The sequence below is a fragment of the Oncorhynchus clarkii genome, chromosome 4 (assembly GCF_045791955.1).
Source record: "Oncorhynchus clarkii lewisi isolate Uvic-CL-2024 chromosome 4, UVic_Ocla_1.0, whole genome shotgun sequence".
NCBI classification, from domain to species: domain Eukaryota; kingdom Metazoa; phylum Chordata; class Actinopteri; order Salmoniformes; family Salmonidae; genus Oncorhynchus; species Oncorhynchus clarkii.
The window spans coordinates 2,345,784-2,366,595 of record NC_092150.1 but is presented as its reverse complement, the minus strand read 5'-3'; the positions used below and the strand labels follow the sequence as shown (position 1 = coordinate 2,366,595).

At 45.1% G+C, this 20,812-nt stretch overlaps 1 protein-coding gene across 1 annotated transcript in view; it reads left to right on the top strand.

Moving 5' to 3' along the window:
* The first annotated feature begins 361 nt into the window (after positions 1-361).
* LOC139407463 (multiple EGF-like-domains 11) overlaps positions 362-20,812 on the top strand; it is a 265,679-nt gene continuing 245,228 nt past the window's right edge. The window contains exons 1-2 of the mRNA XM_071151258.1: positions 362-463; positions 3,388-3,488. Coding sequence (XP_071007359.1) covers positions 3,428-3,488 — 61 coding nt within the window. The 5' untranslated portion in view covers positions 362-463; positions 3,388-3,427. The remainder of the gene's footprint in view (positions 464-3,387; positions 3,489-20,812) is intronic.

Below are 20,812 nucleotides of genomic sequence, written 5' to 3'. Positions count from 1 at the left end.
AGAGGGGGAGGATAGAGGGGAGGATAGAGGGGAGGATAGAGGGGGAGGATAGAGGGGAGGATAGAGGGGAGTATAGAGGGGGAGGATGGAGGATAGAGGGGGAGGATAGAGGGGGAGTATATATGTCTAGGATAGAGGGGGAAGATGGAGAATAGAGGGGGAGGATAGAGGGGAGTATATATGTCTAGGATAGAGGGGGAAGATGGAGAATAGAGGGGGAGGATAGAGGGGAGTATAGATGTCTAGGATAGAGGGGGAGGATAGAGGGGGAGGATAGAGGGGAGGATAGAGGGGAGTATAACTGTAAAGTCCATTTCTAAATCATATTGTGATTGGTGTTCCTTGTGTTCCTCTGCTGTAGTTATGCTGTGACGGTCCAGGAGTCCTACGCCCACCCCTTTGACCAGGTCTACTACACCAGGTGTACTGACATCCTCAACTGGTTCAAATGTACCAGGCACAGGTGGGTACACACTGTCCCCTTTGGCCCAGACACAGGTGGGTACACACTGTCCCCTTTGGCCCAGACACAGGTGGGTACACACTGTCCCCTTTGGCCCAGACACAGGTGGGTACACACTGTCCCCTTTGGCCCAGACACAGGTGGGTACACACTGTCCCCTTTGGCCCAGACACAGGTGGGTACACACTGTCCCCTTTGGCCCAGACACAGGTGGGTACACACTGTCCCCTTTGGCCCAGACACAGGTGGGTACACACTGTCCCCTTTGGCCCAGACACAGGTGGGTACACACTGTCCCCATTGGCCCAGACACAGGTGGGTACACACTGTCCCCTTTGGCCCAGACACAGGTGGGTACACACTGTCCCCTTTGGCCCAGACACAGGTGGGTACACACTGTCCCCATTGGCCCAGAGACATTACTGTCCCCATTGACCCAGACACATTACTCTCCCCATTGGCCCAGACACATTACTGTCCCCATTGACCCAGAGACATTACTGTCCCCATTGACCCAGACACATTACTGTCCCCATTGGCCCAGACACATTACTGTCCCCATTGACCCAGAGACATTACTCTCCCCATTGACCCAGAGACATTACTGTCCCCATTGACCCAGACACATTACTCTCCCCATTGACCCAGAGACATTACTGTCCCCATTGACCCAGAGACATTACTGTCCCCATTGGCCCAGACACATTACTGTCCCCATTGGCCCAGAGACATTACTGTCCCCATTGACCCAGAGACATTACTGTCCCCATTGACCCAGACACATTACTGTCCCCATTGACCCAGAGACATTACTGTCCCCATTGACCCAGACATATTACTGTCCCCATTGGCCCAGAGAATTTACTTTCCTCATTGACCCAGACATATTACTGTCCCCATTGGCCCAGAGACATTACTTTCCCCATTGACCCAGAGACAGGTGAGTGCACAACAGTTACATGCACAACATATTACTATCCTCAAACTCTTTTTGATAATAAAATATATAGCTATTTTTTAAGTGCCTCTCCTGTGAAGTAGGGATGTGCGATTTACCCCTAGTTTCCTGAAACGGGCCACATATGGTCATACATTGGGCAGGAGGTTAGGAAGTGCAGCTCAGTTTCCACCTCATTTTGTGGGCAGTGAGCACATAGCCTGTCTTCTCTTGAGAGCCAGGTCTGCCTACGGCGGCCTTTCTCAATAGCAAGGCTATGCTCACTGAGTCTGTACATAGTCAAAGCTTTCCTTAATTTTGGGTCAGTCACAGTGGTCAGGTATTCTGCCACTGTGTACTCTCTGTGTAGGGCCAAATAGCATTCTAGTTTGCTCTGTTTTTTTTGTTAATTCTTTCCAATGTGTCAAGTAATATTGTTTTGTTTTCTCATGATTTGATTGGGTGTAATTGTGCTGCTGTCCTGGGGTTCCGTGGGGTGTGTTTGTGAACAGAGCCCCAGGACCAGCTTGCTTAGGGGACTCTTCTCCAGGTTCATCTCTCTGTAGGCGATGGCTTTGTTATGGAAGGTTTGGCTTTACACAGAGGATATTTTGCAGAATTCTGCATGCAGAGTCTCAATTTGGGGTTTGTCCCATTTTGTGAATTCTTGGTTGGTGAGCGGACACCAGACCTCACAACCATAAAGGACAATGGGCTCTAAAACTGATTCAATTATTTTTAGCCAGATCCTAATTGGTAGGTCGAATTTTATGTGCCTTTTGATGGCATAGAATGCCCTTCTTGCCTTGTCTCTCAGCTCGTTCACAGCTTTGTGGAAGTTACCTGTGGTGCTGATGTTTAGGCCAAGGTATGTATAGTTTTTCTGTGTGCTCTAGGGCAACAGTGTCTAGATGGAATTTGTATTTGTGATCCTGGCGACTGGACCTTTTTTGGAACACCATTATTTTGGTCTTACTGAGATTTACTGTCAGGGCTCAGGTCTGTCAGTGCCCAGGTCTGGCAGAATCTGTGCAGAAGATCTAGGTGCTGCTCTACGCAGTACTTGGTTGGGGACAGAAGCTTCAGAGCATCGACAAACAGTAAACATTTGTCTTCAGCTGCATCCCTGTCTCACCTCACTGCCATGTGGAAAGAAATGTGTGTTCGCCAAATTTTAACTGCACACTTGTTGTTTGTGTATATGGATTTTACAATGTCAGATGTTTTTCTCTTTTACTCTCTCTTATACATCTCTCTCTCTCTCTCTCTGTCTCTCTCTCCCTCTGTCTCTCTCTCTCTCTCTCTCTCTCTCTCTCTCTCTCTCGCTCTCTCAATTCAATTAAATTCAATTAAATTCAATTAAATTCAATTCAAGGGCTTTATTGGCATGGGAAACATGTGTTAACATTGCCAAAGCAAGTGAGGTAGATAATATATAAAGTGAATCTCTCTCTCTCTCTCTCTCTCTCTCTCTCTCTCTCTCTCTCTCTCTCTCTCTCTCACAGTCTCTCTCTCTCTCACAGCAGTCTCTCTCTCTCTCTCTCTCTTTCTCTCTCAGTCTCTATCTCTATCTCTATATCTCTCTCTCTCTCTCTCTCACAGTCTCTATCTCTATCTCTCTCTGTCTCTCTCTCTCTGTCTCTGTCTCTCTCTCTCTCTCTCTCTCTCTCTCTCTCACAGTCTCTATCTCTATCTTTCTCTGTCTCTCTGTGTCTCTCTCTCTCTGTCTTTCTTACATCGCTCTCTCTCTCTGTTCCTTTTACATCTCTCTCGCTCAATTTTATGTCCCATAATGCCTGTCTTCTTCCCTCTGTGTCTCATTCTGTTTTGAAGAAAGCAGGGTCACTCTCTTTAACCTGATGTCCCATAATGCCTGTCTTCTTCCCTCTGTGTCTCATTTTGTTTTGAAGAAAGCAGGGTCACTCTCTTTAACCTGATGTCCCATAATGCCTGTCTTCTTCCCCCTGTGTCTCTTTCTCTCCCACAGGATCAGCTATAAGACGGCTTACCGGCGAGGAGTCCGGACCATGTACCGGCGCCGCTCACAGTGTTGCCCGGGTTACTTTGAGAGGGGAGACATGTGTGTCCGTAAGTGTATTTTCCTGTTTTATTAACACATGTCCCAGAATGCACTTGGATGTACTGTCCCATGATGCCCTAGGATGCACTGTCTCAGCACTAGGCTGTCTCAGCACTAGGATGTCTCAGCACTAGGATGTCTCAGCACTAGACTGTCTCAGCACTAGACTGTCTCAGCACTAGAATGTCTCAGCACTAGACTGTCTCAGCACTAGGATGTCTCAGCACTAGGATGTCTCAGGACTAGGATGTCTCAGCACTAGGATGTCTCAGCACTAGGATGTCTCAGCACTAGACTGTCGAGGCACAAGGATGTCGAGGCACTAGACTGTCGAGGCACTAGACTGTCGAGGCACTAGACTGTCGAGGCACTAGACTGTCGATGCACAAGACTGTCGAGGCACTAGACTGTCGAGGCACAAGGATGTCGAGGCACTAGACTGTCGAGGCACAAGGATGTCGAGGCACTAGACTGTCGAGGCACAAGGATGTCCAATTAAAACCCTTTGCCAGGTGTTATTGGTTTTAATTGGACATACAAGGCTTTAGCAGGTGTTATGGGTTTTAATTGGACATACAAGGCTTTACCAGGTGTTATTGGTTTTAATTGGACATACAAGGCTTTAGCAGGTGTTATTGGTTTTAATTGGACGTACAAGGCCTTATCAGGTGTTCTGTGTTTTAATTGGACGTACAAGGCCTTACCAGGTGTTCTGGGTTTTAATTGGACATACAAGGCTTTGCCAGGTGTTCTGGGTTTCATATTTTCTTCTGCTACATTCTATGCATAAGTGTGATCTTTCATGAAATGTATGATTTATTGGTACAGTTATATAAATTCAGTCGTGCTTGTAACCTCTTTGACTGTGGCCCACGCGGAGGTGTGGCTGCCTAGGAGGAACAATTGAGTAGAGTTTGTCTTTGTGTCCAGTCGGTGGCCTGACGGAATACACTGCGTGTGTGTGCGTGTGCGTGTGCGTGTGCGTGCGCGCGTGTGTGTGTGTGCGTGTGCGTATGAGCGTGTGCGTGCGTGTGAGCGTGTGAGCGTGTGTGTGTGTGTGGTGTAGCCTGGAGCTGCCAGTCTAGCCTCGTCGCAAGCCTGGGGAAGTTCCTTTGCAGAAATCACCTAAAGAGGGGTTTGGAATCTGGTGTAAATCAGTAACGCCTTGCAACTCTGCCAAACCAATGAAATGCCTTGCTTTGGTCGGAGCTTCACCCCACAAGTGCCGTCAGAGCAACAGCGAGGACTAAATGTCAACAAAACAACCACTGCCGACTAAACAGTTTAGAATGTTTGCAGCACGCTCGTTTTCACCAGCGTTTTGCAAACAGGGAGAAATAGCTACAATGCTGGACAAATCAATATAAATAAGGGATATTTTTGCTGTAAAGGCTAGCATGAGGGACAAGAAGTAGCTAGCCACAATTGAGGTTCGTTTTGAGAAAAGTCAGGTAACCTTTTAATAAGCTACCTACCTCATTGTAATCCATAGCAGGAAATTCATACATCTTTGATGTGTTTGAAAACGTTTACATTAATTCCGTTCAAGCCATTTACAACGAGCCCATCCTCCTATAGCTCCTCCCACCAGCCTCCTCTGCTTCCAAGGTATAACTAACTATCTACCTGCTAATTAAATATCTCTCGTGATTATAAAGCCAGTAACATTTTAATAAACACAGCATATTATTGACCTAAAAGGTTAGCTGTGTTAGCCCAGTCGCTAGCTTATCCAGGGTCAGAGATGCATACAACAGCCATGTACTGTCTATCATATATATATATATATATATATATATATATATATATATATATAGAACAACCATGTACTGTCTATCATATATATATCTATAATTGTAGCATTGTAGCTGTATATATATATATATATAAGTGATCCCATGGATCCAAACGTTTGAAGTGGTTTTGTTTTAGGCATCTGTTTGGGCTTCTTGCGGTCAATTTGCAGTCTAGCCATCTAGCTAGCTATCTTAACAAATGGTCTACAATAGCCAGCTAGACATCTAGCTAGCTATCTTAACAAATGGTCTACAATAGCCATCTAGCTAGCTAGTTAATAACATATATATATATATTTTTACATTTAAAAATGTATTTACTTAGGTTCTCCCACTGCCTCTGTTTTTTTGGGGTCTTACAAAAACGAAATGATTTGCAATCTTTTCGATTTTTGCGGTGGTAGCAAAGCGTAGCCATGTGGGCAAATGGAGACAAGGCAAAAACGTGTGTTTGTCATCAGAGCAGTTGTGACGTTTGACTTTACCGGTGTAATCCACTACCAATTTCAATAAACATAAATCACAGACTGCTGGCCACACAGAAAACTAGCTCTTAATAAAACATATTCAACGACTCTCTACAAAATGTGTCCTACTGTGGCCCTTCTATGGACGCCAGTGGACCATTCAAACCATTTTTACAATACACAATTCTCCAGTGATTTTGTAGGTATAGCAACACGAGACAACTGACAGTCTAGCCTGGTTTAAAGACTGAATGTTTTGATCACACACACAGAAGGTTGGAAAGATCAGCCATAGGACAGCCACCCTGAAGCAGTCTTAGGGGTTAGTTTTTAGGGGTTAGGGTGTCTTGCTGAAGGGCACAACAGCCATAGGTGGCATCTAGAATTTGTCCATAGTTTCCTTCTCTATCTATCTATCTATCTATCTATCTATCTATCTATCTATCTATCTATCTCTCTCTCTCTCTCTCTCTCTCTCTCTCTCTCTCTCTCTCTCTCTCTCTCTCTCTCTCTCTCTCTCTCTCTCTCTCTCTCTCTCTCTCTCTCTCTCTCTCTCTCTCTCTCTCTCTCTCTCTCTCTCTCTCTCTCTCTCTCTCTCTCTCTCTTTCTCTCTCTCTCTCTCTCTCTCTCTCTGTCTCTCTCTCTCTGTCTCTGTCTCTCTCTCTCTCTCTCTCTCTCTCTTTCTCTCTCTCTCTCTCTCTCTCTCTCTCTCTCTCTCTCTCTCTCTCTCTCTTTTTCTCTTTTTCTCTCCCTCCCTCCCCCCAGGTTAAAGTGATACATCCTAAGGGCTCTAGGAGGGCGGTGTAACTTTCTGCTGTGTCTGAACAAGCTCCTCTCTTGTTAATCTGAGTTATAATCCCGTCTGTTAGGGCCTCTCACCAGCAGGATTAAGGGATTATGTAGGCCAGCAGCCAGCCTTAGTTAGCATGCTGACACAAAAGAGTGGAATTAGGGACAGCTTCTATCACACTGCAGGTATTAGGGATAGACTATGTCCCAAATGATACCCTACCCTACATAGTGCACTACTTATAGTCTAAAATAGTGCACTATATGGTGAATAGGGTTCCATGGGGCTCTGGTCTAAAGTAGTGCACTATATGGCGAATAGTGTGCAATTCGGGACGAACCACACCTTTCAATACTGGAGGTGTTAAAGGAGGTTTCAATAATATCTGGGCTTTACTGAAGGTGATAAAGATGAAAAACTCTTTCTCCCTTCATTATTAATGCAGCTCAGAGCACTATAGCCTGGTCCCAGATCTATTTGTGACACCAACCAAACAGATCTGGGGCCAGGCTACTAAAGGCAAGACAATACAAACAGATCTGGGACCAGACTACCTCGTAAACAGATCTGGGACCAGGCTACCTCGTAAACAGATCTGGGACCAGGCTACTAAAGGCAAGACAACACAAATAGATCTGGGACCAGGCTACTAAAGGCAAGAAAACGCAAATAGATCTGGGACCAGAATACCTCGTAAACTGATCTGGGACCAGGCTACTAAAGGCAAGACAACAAAAATAGATCTGGGACCAGGCTACCTCGTAAACTGATCTTGGACCAGGCTACCTCGTAAACAGATCTGGGACCAGGCTACCTCGTAAACAGATCTGGGACCAGGCTACCTCGTAAACTGATCTGGGACCAGGATACCTCGTAATTAGATCTGGGACCAGGCTACTAAAGGCAAGACAACACAAATAGATCTGGGACCAGGCTACCTCGTAAACTGATCTGGGACCAGGCTGCCTCGTAAATAGATCTGGGACCAGGCTACCTCGTAAACTGATCTGGGACCAGGATACCTCGTAAATAGATCTGGGACCAGGCTACCTCGTAAACTGATCTGGGACCAGGCTACCTCGTAAACTGATCTGGGACCAGGATACCTCGTAAACAGATCTGGGACCAGGCTACTAAAGACAAGACAATACAAACAGATCTGGGACCAGACTACCTCGTAAACAGATCTGGGACCAGGCTACCTCGTAAACAGATCTGGGACCAGGCTACTAAAGACAAGACAACACAAATAGATCTGGGACCAGGCTACCTCGTAAACAGATCTGGGACCAGGCTACCTCGTAAATAGATCTGGGACCAGGCTACCTCGTAAACAGATCTGGGACCAGGCTACCTCGTAAGTGCTTCTGAAGGCTGTTTCTTGTCTCTCCATTTGAGGTTTGAGGGGTTGATCGGGTTCATTTGAGAGAGAGATAAAGAGAGAGTAAGTGAGAGAGAGACAGGGAGTGAAGGGGAGAAGGAGAGATGAAGGGAGGGAGGGAGAGGGGAGAGGGAGAGAGAGAGGGATTGAGGAAGGAGAGAGAGAGAGAGAGGGAAGGAAGGGGAGAGAGAGAGGGAAGGGGAGAGGGGGAGGGAGGGGGAGAGAGAGAGGGAAGGGGGGGAGAGAGAGAGGGAAGGTTAGAGTGAGAGAGAGAGAGAGAGAGAGAGAGATATATATATATACAGAGAGAGAGAGAGAGAGAGAGAGAGAGAGAGAGAGAGAGAGAAATACACAGAGAGACAGAAAGAGAGAGAGAGAGAAATACACAGAGAGACAGAAAGAGAGACAGAAAGAGAGACAGAAAGAGAGAGAGAGAGAGAGAGAGAGAGAGAGAGAGAGAGGTAGAGAGATACACAGAGAGACAGAGAGAGAGAGAGAGAGAGAGAGAGCGAGAGAGTATTCCATAATGAGTCCTGGGTGTTTCAGTAGGAGCTGTCTTGTAAAGCCACTTCACTTCCCCTGGAGATAAAGTCTGTTTTATGCCCTTTAATTTGAAGACTGTACTGTGGTCATTGGTGTGTGTTCAGTCTCTTCAGTAACTCATTAAATTATTGCAATTGTCGAATTTGAAAAAAAATGCATGAAGTTTTAATCTAAAGACCTATGCAATTTCTATGAAGGCTTCCGACCTCCCACACAGCTTCGCAAAAATGTGAGCCCCCTATTCAGCCCCTGCAAGAAGTTATAAGCCCCTATGCCGCGGCTATGAAGGCTCATAAGCCCCTTTAGAGCTCCAGTTGTTTCCACCACCATCAGCTGTGCAGAAGGACATGCGTCCATGTGTTCTAGATAGAGACAGGAAGTGCTCAATGTGTTCTAGATAGAGACAGGAAGTGCTCGATGTGTTCTAGATAGAGACAGGAAGTGCTCGATTTGTTCTAAATAGAGACAGGAAGTGCTAGATGTGTTCTAGTAGGGTCAGGAAGTGCTATATGTGTTCTAGAGAGAGACAGGAAGTGCTAGATGTGTTCTAGCGAGAGACAGGAAGTGCTAGATGTGTTCTAGAGAGAGACAGGAAGTGCTAGATGTGTTCTAGAGAGAGACAGGAAGTGCTAGATATGTTCTAGATAGAGACAGGAAGTGTTAGATGTGTTCTAGATAAAGACAGGTAGTGCTAGATGTGTTATAGAGAGAGACAGGAAGTGCTAGATGTGTTCTAGATAGAGAGAAACCTTTGGAGAGAGTGTTTGATATGTGCTGTAGGGCAGCATCTCATCTCTCCACGACTCTCTCCCCTGGTGATTGATGCAAGAATAAAAATAATGAACGCAGGCATCTATTAAACATAATAAACACCTACACAGCCTCTATGAAGTCCTATAAGCTCTTTGCATTCTCTATGAAGGCTCATAAGCCCTCATAGTGCTCTAGTTGTTTCCATCTCCATGTGCAGGAGAAAGGGTGCATCCGTGGACCTCTCTCCCCCAAGTAATTGCTGCAAGAATAAAATGACTGAGGAGGACGAGCCGTTGATTGATGGTGTAGAGATACGCAGCCTCTATGAAAGGTTATAATCACCTACTCAGCCTCTGTGAATGGTTACGATCCCCCACCAGCCTCTGAAGTCTGAGTGATACAATAGGCTGTGTCGTTGATCGTAGAGTTAGCTGTTGGAGGTTTAACAAGTTAGCTGAAGGAAATGTAATAAGTTAGTTGGATGTTTAATAAGTGAGTTGGAGATTTAATAAGTTAGTTGAAGGAGGTTTAATGAGTCAGTTGGAGGTTTAATAAGTTAGTTGAAGGAGGTTTAATAAGTTAGTTGAAGGAGATTTAATAAGTTAGTTGAAATAGATTTAATACGTTTGTTGAAGGAGATTTAATAAGTTAGTTGAGGAGGTTTAATAAGTCAGTTGGAGGTTTAATAAGTTAGTTGAAGGAGATTTAATACGTTAGTTGGTTTAATAAGTTAGTTGAAGGAGATTTAATGAGTCAGTTGAAGGTTTAATAAGTTAGTTGAAGGAGGTTTAATAAGTTTTTTAGGTTGAATAAGTCATTTGGAGGTTTAATAAGTTGAAGGAGGTTTAATAAGTTAGTTGGAGATTTAATAAGTTAGTTGGAGGTTTAATACGTTGAAGGAGGTTTAATAACTTAGTTGGGGGTTTAATGAAGTTAGTTGAAGGAGGTTTAATAAGTTAGTTGGAGGTTTAATAAGTTGAAGGAGGTTTAATAACTTAGTTGGGGGTTTAATGAAGTTAGTTGAAGGAGGTTTAATAAGTTAGTTTGAGGTTTAATAAGTTGAAGGAGGTTTAATAACTTAGTTGGGGGTTTAATGAAGTTAGTTGAAGGAGGTTTAATAAATTAGTTGGTTTAATAAGTTGAAGGAGGTTAAATAAGGTTCGCGGCAGTAATCAGAGGAACATTTAACAGTTTTAACGATGGAGAATGATAATGAGATTTCTCTCTCTTAACCAGAAATAGATTGTTCTGCCTTAGATCTTTCCCCCTCGTTCTCATTCTCTTCTGGCTTTGTTGCTTCTTTCTCTAACACTTCAAAGATAAATTAGGGTGCCATAGTGCCCTGGTCAAAAGTAGTGCACTATATAGGGAATAGGGTGCTATTTCAGCCTCTGTGTGCTAGATAGAGAGAAATCTTTGGAGAGGTTAGTGTTTGATAGGTTCTGTAGGACAAGCATCTCATCTTCTCTGATGATTGATTTAAGCAGAAGCTAGATCACATCGTCACATGTACTGTACTGTATTACTCTTAGCCATCTCTCCACAGACAGTCAGTCAGTGTTAAAACAGCATTGCTAGTTTGTGAAGTACTTTTTTTTACCTAAACTCTACCATGTGTTATCACAACTGCTTCTGGCCTTTGTAGATTACAACTAAGGGGAAAGAGAGCCTTAAGGCGTTTTCACATTGTGAAATTCGGTACCCTGGTTCGGTTTCCTGAGAATTCTCGGTTCGAGAATTCTACAGAAGACGTTTTTTTTCCTTTCAAAAGAGCTGAAAATAACAGTTTCAGGGTGACAATTTGCAAGACAAACATTCTACATGACGTTAGCAAGCTAGCCTGTTTACGACGGCGGGGGGGGGGGGGGGAGTTCCACTCGACTTGTGCTGCCTCACCACAATACCTGACACACAGGTCCTGGATCTTGGACTCGCTACTCACACAGGTCCAGGGTTCGTTGGTGTTTTATAGCATGGTACAGTGTACTAAACGCCCTAGGGTCTGGATATTACACAAGACAGTGCCCTAGGACAAGAGTCTTACACCAGGATAAGAGGCTTACACCAGGATAAGTCTTACACCAGGAAAAGAGTCTTACACCAAGATAAGAGTCTTACACCAGGGCAAGAGTCTTACACCAGGGCAAGAGTCTTACACCAGGACAAGAGTATTACACCAGGATAAGAGGACAAGAGGCTTACACCAGGACAAGAGTATTACACCAGGATAAGTCTTACACCAGGAAAAGAGTCTTACACCAGCACAAGAGTCTTACACCAGGACAAGAGTCTTACACCAGGATGAGAGGACAAGAGTCTTGCACCAGGATAAGAGTCTTACACCAGGACAAGAGTCTTACACCAGGATGAGAGGACAAGAGTCTTACACCAGGATAAGAGTCTTACACCAGGGCAAGAGTCTTACACCAGGACAAGAGTATTACACCAAGATAAGAGTCTTACACTAGGACAATAGTCTTACACTAGGACAATAGTCTTACACTAGGACAATAGTCTTACACCAGGACAAGAGGGTGCTAGGGCGCTAGGGCACTGTCTTGTGTAATATCCACCAAGATAAGAGTGTTGCACCAGGACAATAGTCTTACACCAGGATAAGAGGACAAGAGTCTTACACCAGGACAAGAGTCTTACACTAGGACAAGAGTCTTACACCAGGACAAGAGTCTTACACCAGGATAAGAGTCTTACACTAGGATAAGAGGACAAGAGTCTTACACTAGGACAAGAGTCTTACACCAGGACAAGAGTCTTACACCAGGACAAGAATCTTACACCAGGATAAGAGGACAAGAGTCTTACACCAGGATAAGAGTCTTACACTAGGATAAGAGTCTTACACCAGGATAAGAGTCTTAAACTAGGATAAGAGTCTTACACCAGGATAAGAGCCTTACACTAGGACAATTGTCTTACACTAGGACAAGAGTCTTACACCAGGACAAGAGTCTTAAACTAGGATAAGAGTCTTACATCAGGACAAGAGTCTTACACCTTGACAAGAGTCTTACACCAGGATAAGAGGACAAGAGTCTTACACTAGGATAAGAGGACAAGAGTCTTACACCAGGATAAGAGTCTTACACTAGGACAATTGTCTTACACTAGGACAAGAGTCTTACACCAGGACAAGAGTCTTAAACTAGGATAAGAGTCTTACACCAGGACAAGAGTCTTACACCTTGACAAGAGTCTTACACCAGGATAAGAGGACAAGAGTCTTACACTAGGATAAGAGGACAAGAGTCTTACACCAGGATAAGAGTCTTACACTAGGACAATTGTCTTACACTAGGACAAGAGTCTTACACCAGGACAAGAGTCTTAAACTAGGATAAGAGTCTTACACCAGGACAAGAGTCTTACACCAGGACAAGAGTCTTACACCAGGATAAGAGGACACAAGTCTTACACTAGGATAAGAGGACAAGAGTCTTACACCAGGATAAGAGTCTTACACTAGGACAATTGTCTTACACTAGGACAAGAGTCTTACACCAGGACAAGAGTCTTACACCAGGATAAGAGGACAAGAGTCTTACACCAGGATAAGAGTCTTACACTAGGACAATTGTCTTACACTAGGACAAGAGTCTTACACCAGGATAAGAGTCTTAAACTAGGATAAGAGTCTTACACCAGGACAAGAGTCTTACACCAGGACAAGAGTCTTACACCAGGATAAGAGTCTTACACCAGGATAAGAGGACAAGAGTCTTACACCAGGATAAGAGTCTTACACTAGGATAAGAGGACAAGAGTCTTACACCAGGATAAGAGTCTTACACCAGGACAAGAGTCTTACACCAGGACAAGAGTCTTAAACCAGGATAAGAGGACAAGAGGCTTACACTAAGATAAGAGCGAGAGAGTCTTACACCAGGACAAGGATAGACAGAGGACAGTTTAAATAGCCCTCATTAAGGACAGCCTCTAGTATAGATGGACAGACAGAGGACAGTTTAGGAGCCCTCATTGAGGACAGCCTCTAGTATAGATGGATAGACAGAGGACAGTTTAAAGTATCCTCATTGAGGACAGCCTCTAGTATAGATGGATAGACAGAGGACAGTTTAAATAGCCCTCATTGTGGACAGCCTCTAGTATAGATGGATAGACAGAGGACAGTTTAGGAGCCCTCATTGAGGACAGCCTCTAGTATAGATGGACAGACAGAGGACAGCTTAAATAGCCCTCATTGAGGACAGCCTCTAGTATAGATGGATAGACAGAGGACAGTTTAGGAGCCCTCATTGAGGACAGCCTCTAGTATAGATGGATAGACAGAGGACAGTTTAGGAGCCCTCATTGAGGACAGCCTCTAGTATAGATGGACAGACAGAGGACAGCTTAAATAGCCCTAATTGAGGACAGCCTCTAGTATAGATGGACAGAGGACAGTTTAGGAGCCCTCATTGAGGACAGCCTCTAGTATAGATGGATAGACAGAGGACAGTTTAAATAGCCCTCATTGAGGACAGCCTCTAGTATAGATGGACAGACAGAGGACAGTTTAAAGAGCCCTCATTGAGGACAGCCTCTAGTATAGATGGATAGACAGAGGACAGTTTAAAGAGCCCTCATTGAGAACAGCCTCTAGTATAGATGGACAGAGGACAGTTTAACGAGCCCTAATTGAGGACAGCCTCTAGTATAGATGGACAGAGGACAGTTTAACGAGCCCTAATTGAGGACAGCCTCTAGTATAGATGGATAGACAGAGGACAGTTTAAATAGCCCTCATTGAGGACAGCCTCTAGTATAGATGGACAGAGGACAGTTTAGGAGCCCTCATTGAGGACAGCCTCTAGTATAGATGGACAGAGGACAGTTTAAATAGCCCTCATTGAGGACAGCCTCTTGTATAGATGGACAGAGGACAGTTTAGGAGCCCTCATTGAGGACAGCCTCTAGTATAGATGGACAGACAGAGGACAGTTTAAAGAGCCCTCATTGAGGACAGCATCTAGTATAGATGGACAGAGGACAGTTTAGGAGCCCTCATTGAGAACAGCCTCTAGTATAGATGGACAGAGGACAGTTTAGGAGCCCTCATTGAGGACAGCCTCTAGTATAGATGGACAGAGGACAGTTTAGGAGCCCTCATTGAGAACAGCCTCTAGTATAGATGGACAGACAGAGGACAGTTTAAAGAGCCCTCATTGAGGACAGCATCTAGTATAGATGGACAGAGGACAGTTTAGGAGCCCTCATTGAGGACAGCCTCTAGTATAGATGGACAGAGGACAGTTTAAAGAGCCCTCATTGAGGACAGCCTCTAGTATAGATGGATAGACAGAGGACAGTTTAAAGAGCCCTCATTGAGGACAGCCTCTTGTATAGATGGACAGAGGACAGTTTAAATAGCCCTCATTGAGGACAGCCTCTAGTATAGATGGACAGACAGAGGACAGTTTAGGAGCCCTCATTGAGGACAGCCTCTAGTATAGATGGATAGACAGAGGACAGTTTAGGAGCCCTCATTGAGGACAGCCTCTAGTATAGATGGATAGACAGAGGACAGTTTAGGAGCCCTCATTGAGGACAGCCTCTAGTATTGATGGATAGACAGAGGACAGTTTAAAGAGCCCTGTGGACAGCCTCTTGTATAGATGGATAGAGGACAGTTTAAAGAGCCTTGTGGAGGACATAATAGATGAAAGGAGAGATTGTAATTTGACGACGACTACGAAGAACAGAATATTCCGTGCATTAACACCTAGCCTGACAACCACCAGTTACCGTGGTTCCCCTGCACTGATAAGACGTGTACCTAATGAGTTATATGAAAGAGTCCTTCTGCAGCATGTTTAATACCGTACTGTAGAGACCACATGGGCACATCCCATAATGCCTCCCCCTTAGTCCCTTTGTGGATATGGGACCCTAGTCCCTGGCCTGGTCAAAAGTAGTAAACTATGAAGCCATTTGGGATTCATGATTCATTGAATTTTAATTTAATTAAAATGAAAGACCTATTTTTTTTATTGGATTATATTATGAATCTACAGTAGAAGCAGTCAGTAGCAGTACCGCAGTTTACACACACACACACACACACACACACACACACACACACACACACACACACACACACACACACACAGTCACACACACACTTCCCTGAGAAGAAACGGTATGAGCTTTATCCTTTTCTCCCTGACGTTACAGAACACCTGTTTCCCAAATGTCTCCCTTGTTCCCTATAGAGTGAACTACTTCGGGGGGTCAAAAGTAGTGCACTAGATAGGGAATAGGATACCGTTAAGGACGCACCCAGCCTTGCTCTACGTTTTGTCTAAAATCTATATTTTTTTCCCACACGTTCTTCTTGTTCTTGTCGCTGATCAAAATTGCTGATTGAAACTTAAACATAATCTCATCATCACTGTGACTTCTTCTCTTCCATCCCAAATTACACACTATTTATGTTTTTATTTTTATAAATAATTGTATTTATATTTTATAATTTATATTTATTTATTATCCTTTTGACCAGGGCCCAAGATGGCGTAGCAGTCATGTTTATATCATTTTCTTTGTATATATCTAATATTTTTTATTGCAATTTCCATCTACGGACTGAATATACTCTCCTGCAACCCGCCTCACCCAATGTGGTACGGATCTGTTATTTTTATACTTTAGAACCGGAACCCCCATCTAGAGCAGGAGTAGCTATTAGCTAGCAGTCATATAGGTCATCACAGTTAACTCACCGTTAACTCGGACACTAGCCAGCTGTAGCTCGGTCAATACCTGCCAGTCTGCACAGCGCGATATCAACCCACAGCATATCGGTCTGCTTTTTCTCTACCACATCTCTGGATTCCTACCGCAAGCTCTGAATCTTTACACCGGATCATCGCATCTAGCTAGCTGCAATCCGAGTGGCTACTCCTGGATAACGTCTCTGTCCCAAAGCAAGCACCAGTTAGCCTGGAGCTAGGATCATCTCCTGTGCTTTAATACTTATTTTGCCAATTAGCCTGGACCCTTTGCTGCCGACACAGAGCCCCGCCGATCTATCACGACTGGTCTGCCGACGTAACCGTCCGAGGGGGTTTCAACAGGCTCTTCCATTCCGACGTCCCCCTGAAGCCCATCTGCTAGCCTGCTAGCCTGCTAGCCCCGGCCTGCTAGCTGTCTGAATCGCTGTGTCTCCAGCTGGCCTAGCTACTCACTGGCCCCTATGATCACTCGGCTACACACGCCTCTCCCTAATGTCAATATGCCTGTCTATTGTTGTTTTGGTTAGTGATGATTGTCTTATTTCGCTGTAGAGCCTCCAGCCCTGCTCAATATGCCTTAGCTAACCCTTATGTTCCATCTCCCACACGAGGTGACCTCACCTGGTCTAAATGATGTCTTCTCATCGTCACTCAATGCCTAGGTTTACCTCCACTGTATTCACATCCTACCATACCTTTGTCTGTACATTATGCCTTGAATCTATTCTTCCGTGCCCAGAAACCTGCTCCTTTTACTCTCTGTTCCGAACGCACCAGATGACCAGTTCTTATAGCCTTTAACCGTACCCTTATTCTACTCCTCCTCTGTTCCTCGGGTGATGTAGAGGTGAACCCAGGCCCTGTGTGTCCCCAGGCGCTCTCATTTGTTGACTTCTGTAACCGTAAAAGCCTTGGTTTCATGCATGTTAACATTAGAAGTCTCCTCCCTAAGTTTGTTTTATTCACTGCTTTAGCACACTCTGCCAACCCAGATGTCCTAGCCGTGTCTGAGTCCTGGCTTAGGAAGACCACCAAAAACCCTGAAATTTCCATCCCTAAGTATAACATTTTCCAACAAGATAGAACTGCCAAAGGGGGCCGAGTTGCAATCTACTGCAGGGATAGCCTGCAATGTTCTGTCATACTATTCAGGTCTGTGCATAAACAATTCGAGCTTCTACTTTTAAAAATCCACATTTCCAGAAACAAGTCTCTCACCGTTGCTGCGTGTTATAGACCCCCTTCAGCCCCCAGCTGTGCCCTGGACACCATATGTGAATTGATCGCCCCTCATCTATCTTCAGAGTTCGCACTATTAGGTGACCTAAACTGGGACATGCTTAACACCCCGGCCCTCCTACAATCTAAGCTAGATGCCCTCAATCTTACACAAATTATCAAGGAACCTACCAGGTACAACCCTAAATCCTTAACCATGGGCACCCTCTTAGATATCATCCTGACCAACTTGCCCTCTAAATACGCCTCTGCTGTCTTCAACCAGGATCTCCGCAATCACTGCTCCATTGCCTGCGTGCGTATTGGGTCCGCGGTCAAACGACCTCCCCTCATCACTGTCAAACGCTCCCTAAAACACTTCAGCGAGCAGGCCTTTCTAACCTACCTCGCCCGGGTATCCTGGAAGGATATTGACCTCATTCCATCAGTAGGGGATGCCTGGTTGCTCTTTAAAAGTGCTTTCCTCACCATCTTAAATAAGCATGCCCCATTCAAAAAAATGTAGAACTAAGAACAGATAAAGCCCTTGGTTCACCCCAGACTTGACTGCCCTTTACCAGCACAAAAACGTCATGTAGTGTTCTGCATTAGCATCAAATAGCCCCTGTGATATGAAACTTTTCAGGGAAGTCAGGAACCAATATATTCAGTCAGTTAGGAAAGCTAAGGCTAGCTTTTTCAAACAGAAATTTGCTTCCTGTAGCACCAATTCCAAAACGTTTTGGGGACACTGTAAAGTCCATAGAGAATAAGAGCACCTCCTCCCAGCTGCCCACTGCACTGAGGCTAGGAAACACTGTCACCACCGATAAATCTACGATAATCGATCATTTCAATAAGCATTTGTCTACGGCTTGGCCATGCTTTCCACCTGGCTACCCCTACCCTGGCCAACATCTCAGCACCCCCTTTAGTAACTTGCCCAAGCCCTCCCCCCGGCTTCTCCTTCACCCAAATCCAGATAGAAAATCTGGATCCCTACAAATCAGCTGGGCAATCTGGACCTTCTCTTCCTAAAATTATTGCAAGCCCTATTACTTGCCGATTCAACCTCTTTCGTATCGTCTGAGATCCCCAATGAATGGAAAGCTGCCGCCCTCTTCAAAGGGGGAGACACTCTAGACCCAAACTGTTATAGCCATCCTGCCCTGCCTTTCCAAAATCTTCAATAGCCAAGTTAACAAACAGATCACCAACCATTTAGATTCTCACCGTACCTTCTCCACTATGCAATCTGGTTTCAGAGCTGGTCATAGGTGCACCTCAGCCACCTCACCTCAGCCTAAACGATATCATAACCGCCATTGATAAAGGACAGCAATTGTGCAGCCAAATTCATTGACCTGGCCAAGGCTTTCGACTCTGCCAATCACCGCATTCTTATCGGCAGACTCAATAGCCTTGGCTTCTCAAAGGACTGCCTCGCCTGGTTCACCAAACTACTTCTCTGATAGAATTCAGTGTGTCAAATCGGAGGGCCTGTTGTCCGGACCTCTGGCAGTGTCTATGGGGTTGCCACAGGGTTCAATTCTCGGGCCACCTCGTTTCTCTGCATATATCAATGATGTCGCTCTTGCTGCTGGTGATTCTCTGATCCACCTTCTGTACACATCTGTCCCTTCTTTGGACACTGTGCTAACAAACCTCCAAACGAGCTTCAACGCTATACAACACTCTTTCAGTGGCCTCAAACTGCTTTAAAATGCTAGTAAAACTAAGTGCATTCTCTTCAACCGAATGCTACACACACCCTCCCGTCCGACTAGCATCACTACTCTGGACTGTTCTGACCTAGAATATGTGGACAACTACAAATACCTAGGTGTCTGGTTAGACTGTAAACTTTCCTTCCAGACTCACATTAAGCATCTCCAATCCAAAATGAAATCTAGAATCGGCTTCCTATTTCGCAACAAAGCCTCCTTCACTCATGCTGCCAAACATACCCTTGAAAAGCTGACTATCCTACCGATCCTCGACTTCGGCGATGTAATTTACAAAGTAGCCTTCAACACTCTACTCAGCAAATTGGATGTAGTCTATCACAGTGCCATCCGTTTTGTCACCAAAGCCCCATATACTACCCACCATTGCGACCTGTATGCTCTCGTTGGCGGGCCCTCACTGCATATTCGTCGCCAAACCCACTGGCTCCAGGTCATCTATAAGTCTTTGCTAGGTAAAGCCCCGCCTTATCTCAGCTCACTGGTCACCATAGCAACACCCACCCGCAGCACGCGTCTCAGCAGGTGTATTTCACTGGTCACCACTAAAGCCAACACTTACTTTGGCCGCCTTTCCTTCCAGTTCTCTGCTGCCAACGACCGGAACGAATTGCAAAAATCATTGAAGCTGGAGTCTTACATCTCCCTCTCTAACTTTAAGCATCAGCTGTCAGAGCAGCTTAACGATCACTGTACCTGTACACAGCCCATCTGTAAATAGCCCACCCAACTACCTCATCCCCATATTATTACTTACCCTCTAGCTCTTTTGCACCTCAGTATCTCTACTTGCACATCATCATCTGCACATCTATTACTCCAGTGTTATTTTTTGTTTCCCTCCCTACTCTTCTACATTTGCACACACTGCACATAGATTTTTCTATTATGTTATTAACTGTACGTTTGTTAAAATGTAACTCTGTGTTGTTTGATTTTGTCGCACTGCTTTGCTTTATCTTGTCCAGGTCGCAGTTGTAAATTAGAACTTGTTCTCAACTGGCCTACCTGGTTAAACAAATAAAATGTAAAAAAAAAAAATATATATATATATATATATATATAATAATAATAATTTCCCTGGCCTGGTCAACGGTAGTGCACTATATAGGGAATAGAGTATATAGGGAATAGTTAGTTGGACTCAGCCCCATTGATGTCAGGTTGTTGATCTAGTATGTTCTCTAAACAGTTAGTTGGACTAGTAGATCTGACATGTTGAAGGATGTTTCTCTCTGCTGCGGTATTCATAAGGTCTGATGCTGGGAGATCCACATTGCTACCTAAGCTGCATTATCCTCCAAACCAAATCTGCATTATCCTCCAATCTAATCTCCTTTCTGGTTTACTGTTTCTGCTGCTGAAGCATTTATGCAATTAGTCCTTCCTGTCCTGTGGAAGTTTGGGATATACCTCCTCTCCTCTCCTCTCCTCTCCTCTCCTCTCCTCTCCTCTCCTCGCCTCGCCTCGCCTCGCCTCGCCTCGCCTCTCCTCTCCTCTCCTCTCCTCTCTTCTCTTCTCCTCTCCTCCCCATGTCCTGTAATCTCCTCCTCTCCTCTCCTCACCTCCCTTCTCCTCCTCTCCTGTCCTCTTCTCCTCTCCTCCACTTGTCCTGTAATCTCCTCCACTCCTTACCCCCTGCCGCCCTGTTCTTGGCCGTGGATCCCAATCAAAGCTTGATTGAGTGATAATCAATAAAGTGCTGTCCAGGAAACTCAGGGCTGGAGTCAGGTCTGCCTGCAGGAGGACTCCGTCCAGGAAGCTCAGGGCTGGGGTCAGGTCTGCCTGCAGGAGGACTCCGTCCAGGAAGCTCAGGGCTGGGGTCAGGTCTGCCTGCAGGAGGACTCCGTCCAGGAGGCTCAGGGCTGGGGTCAGGTCTGCCTGCAG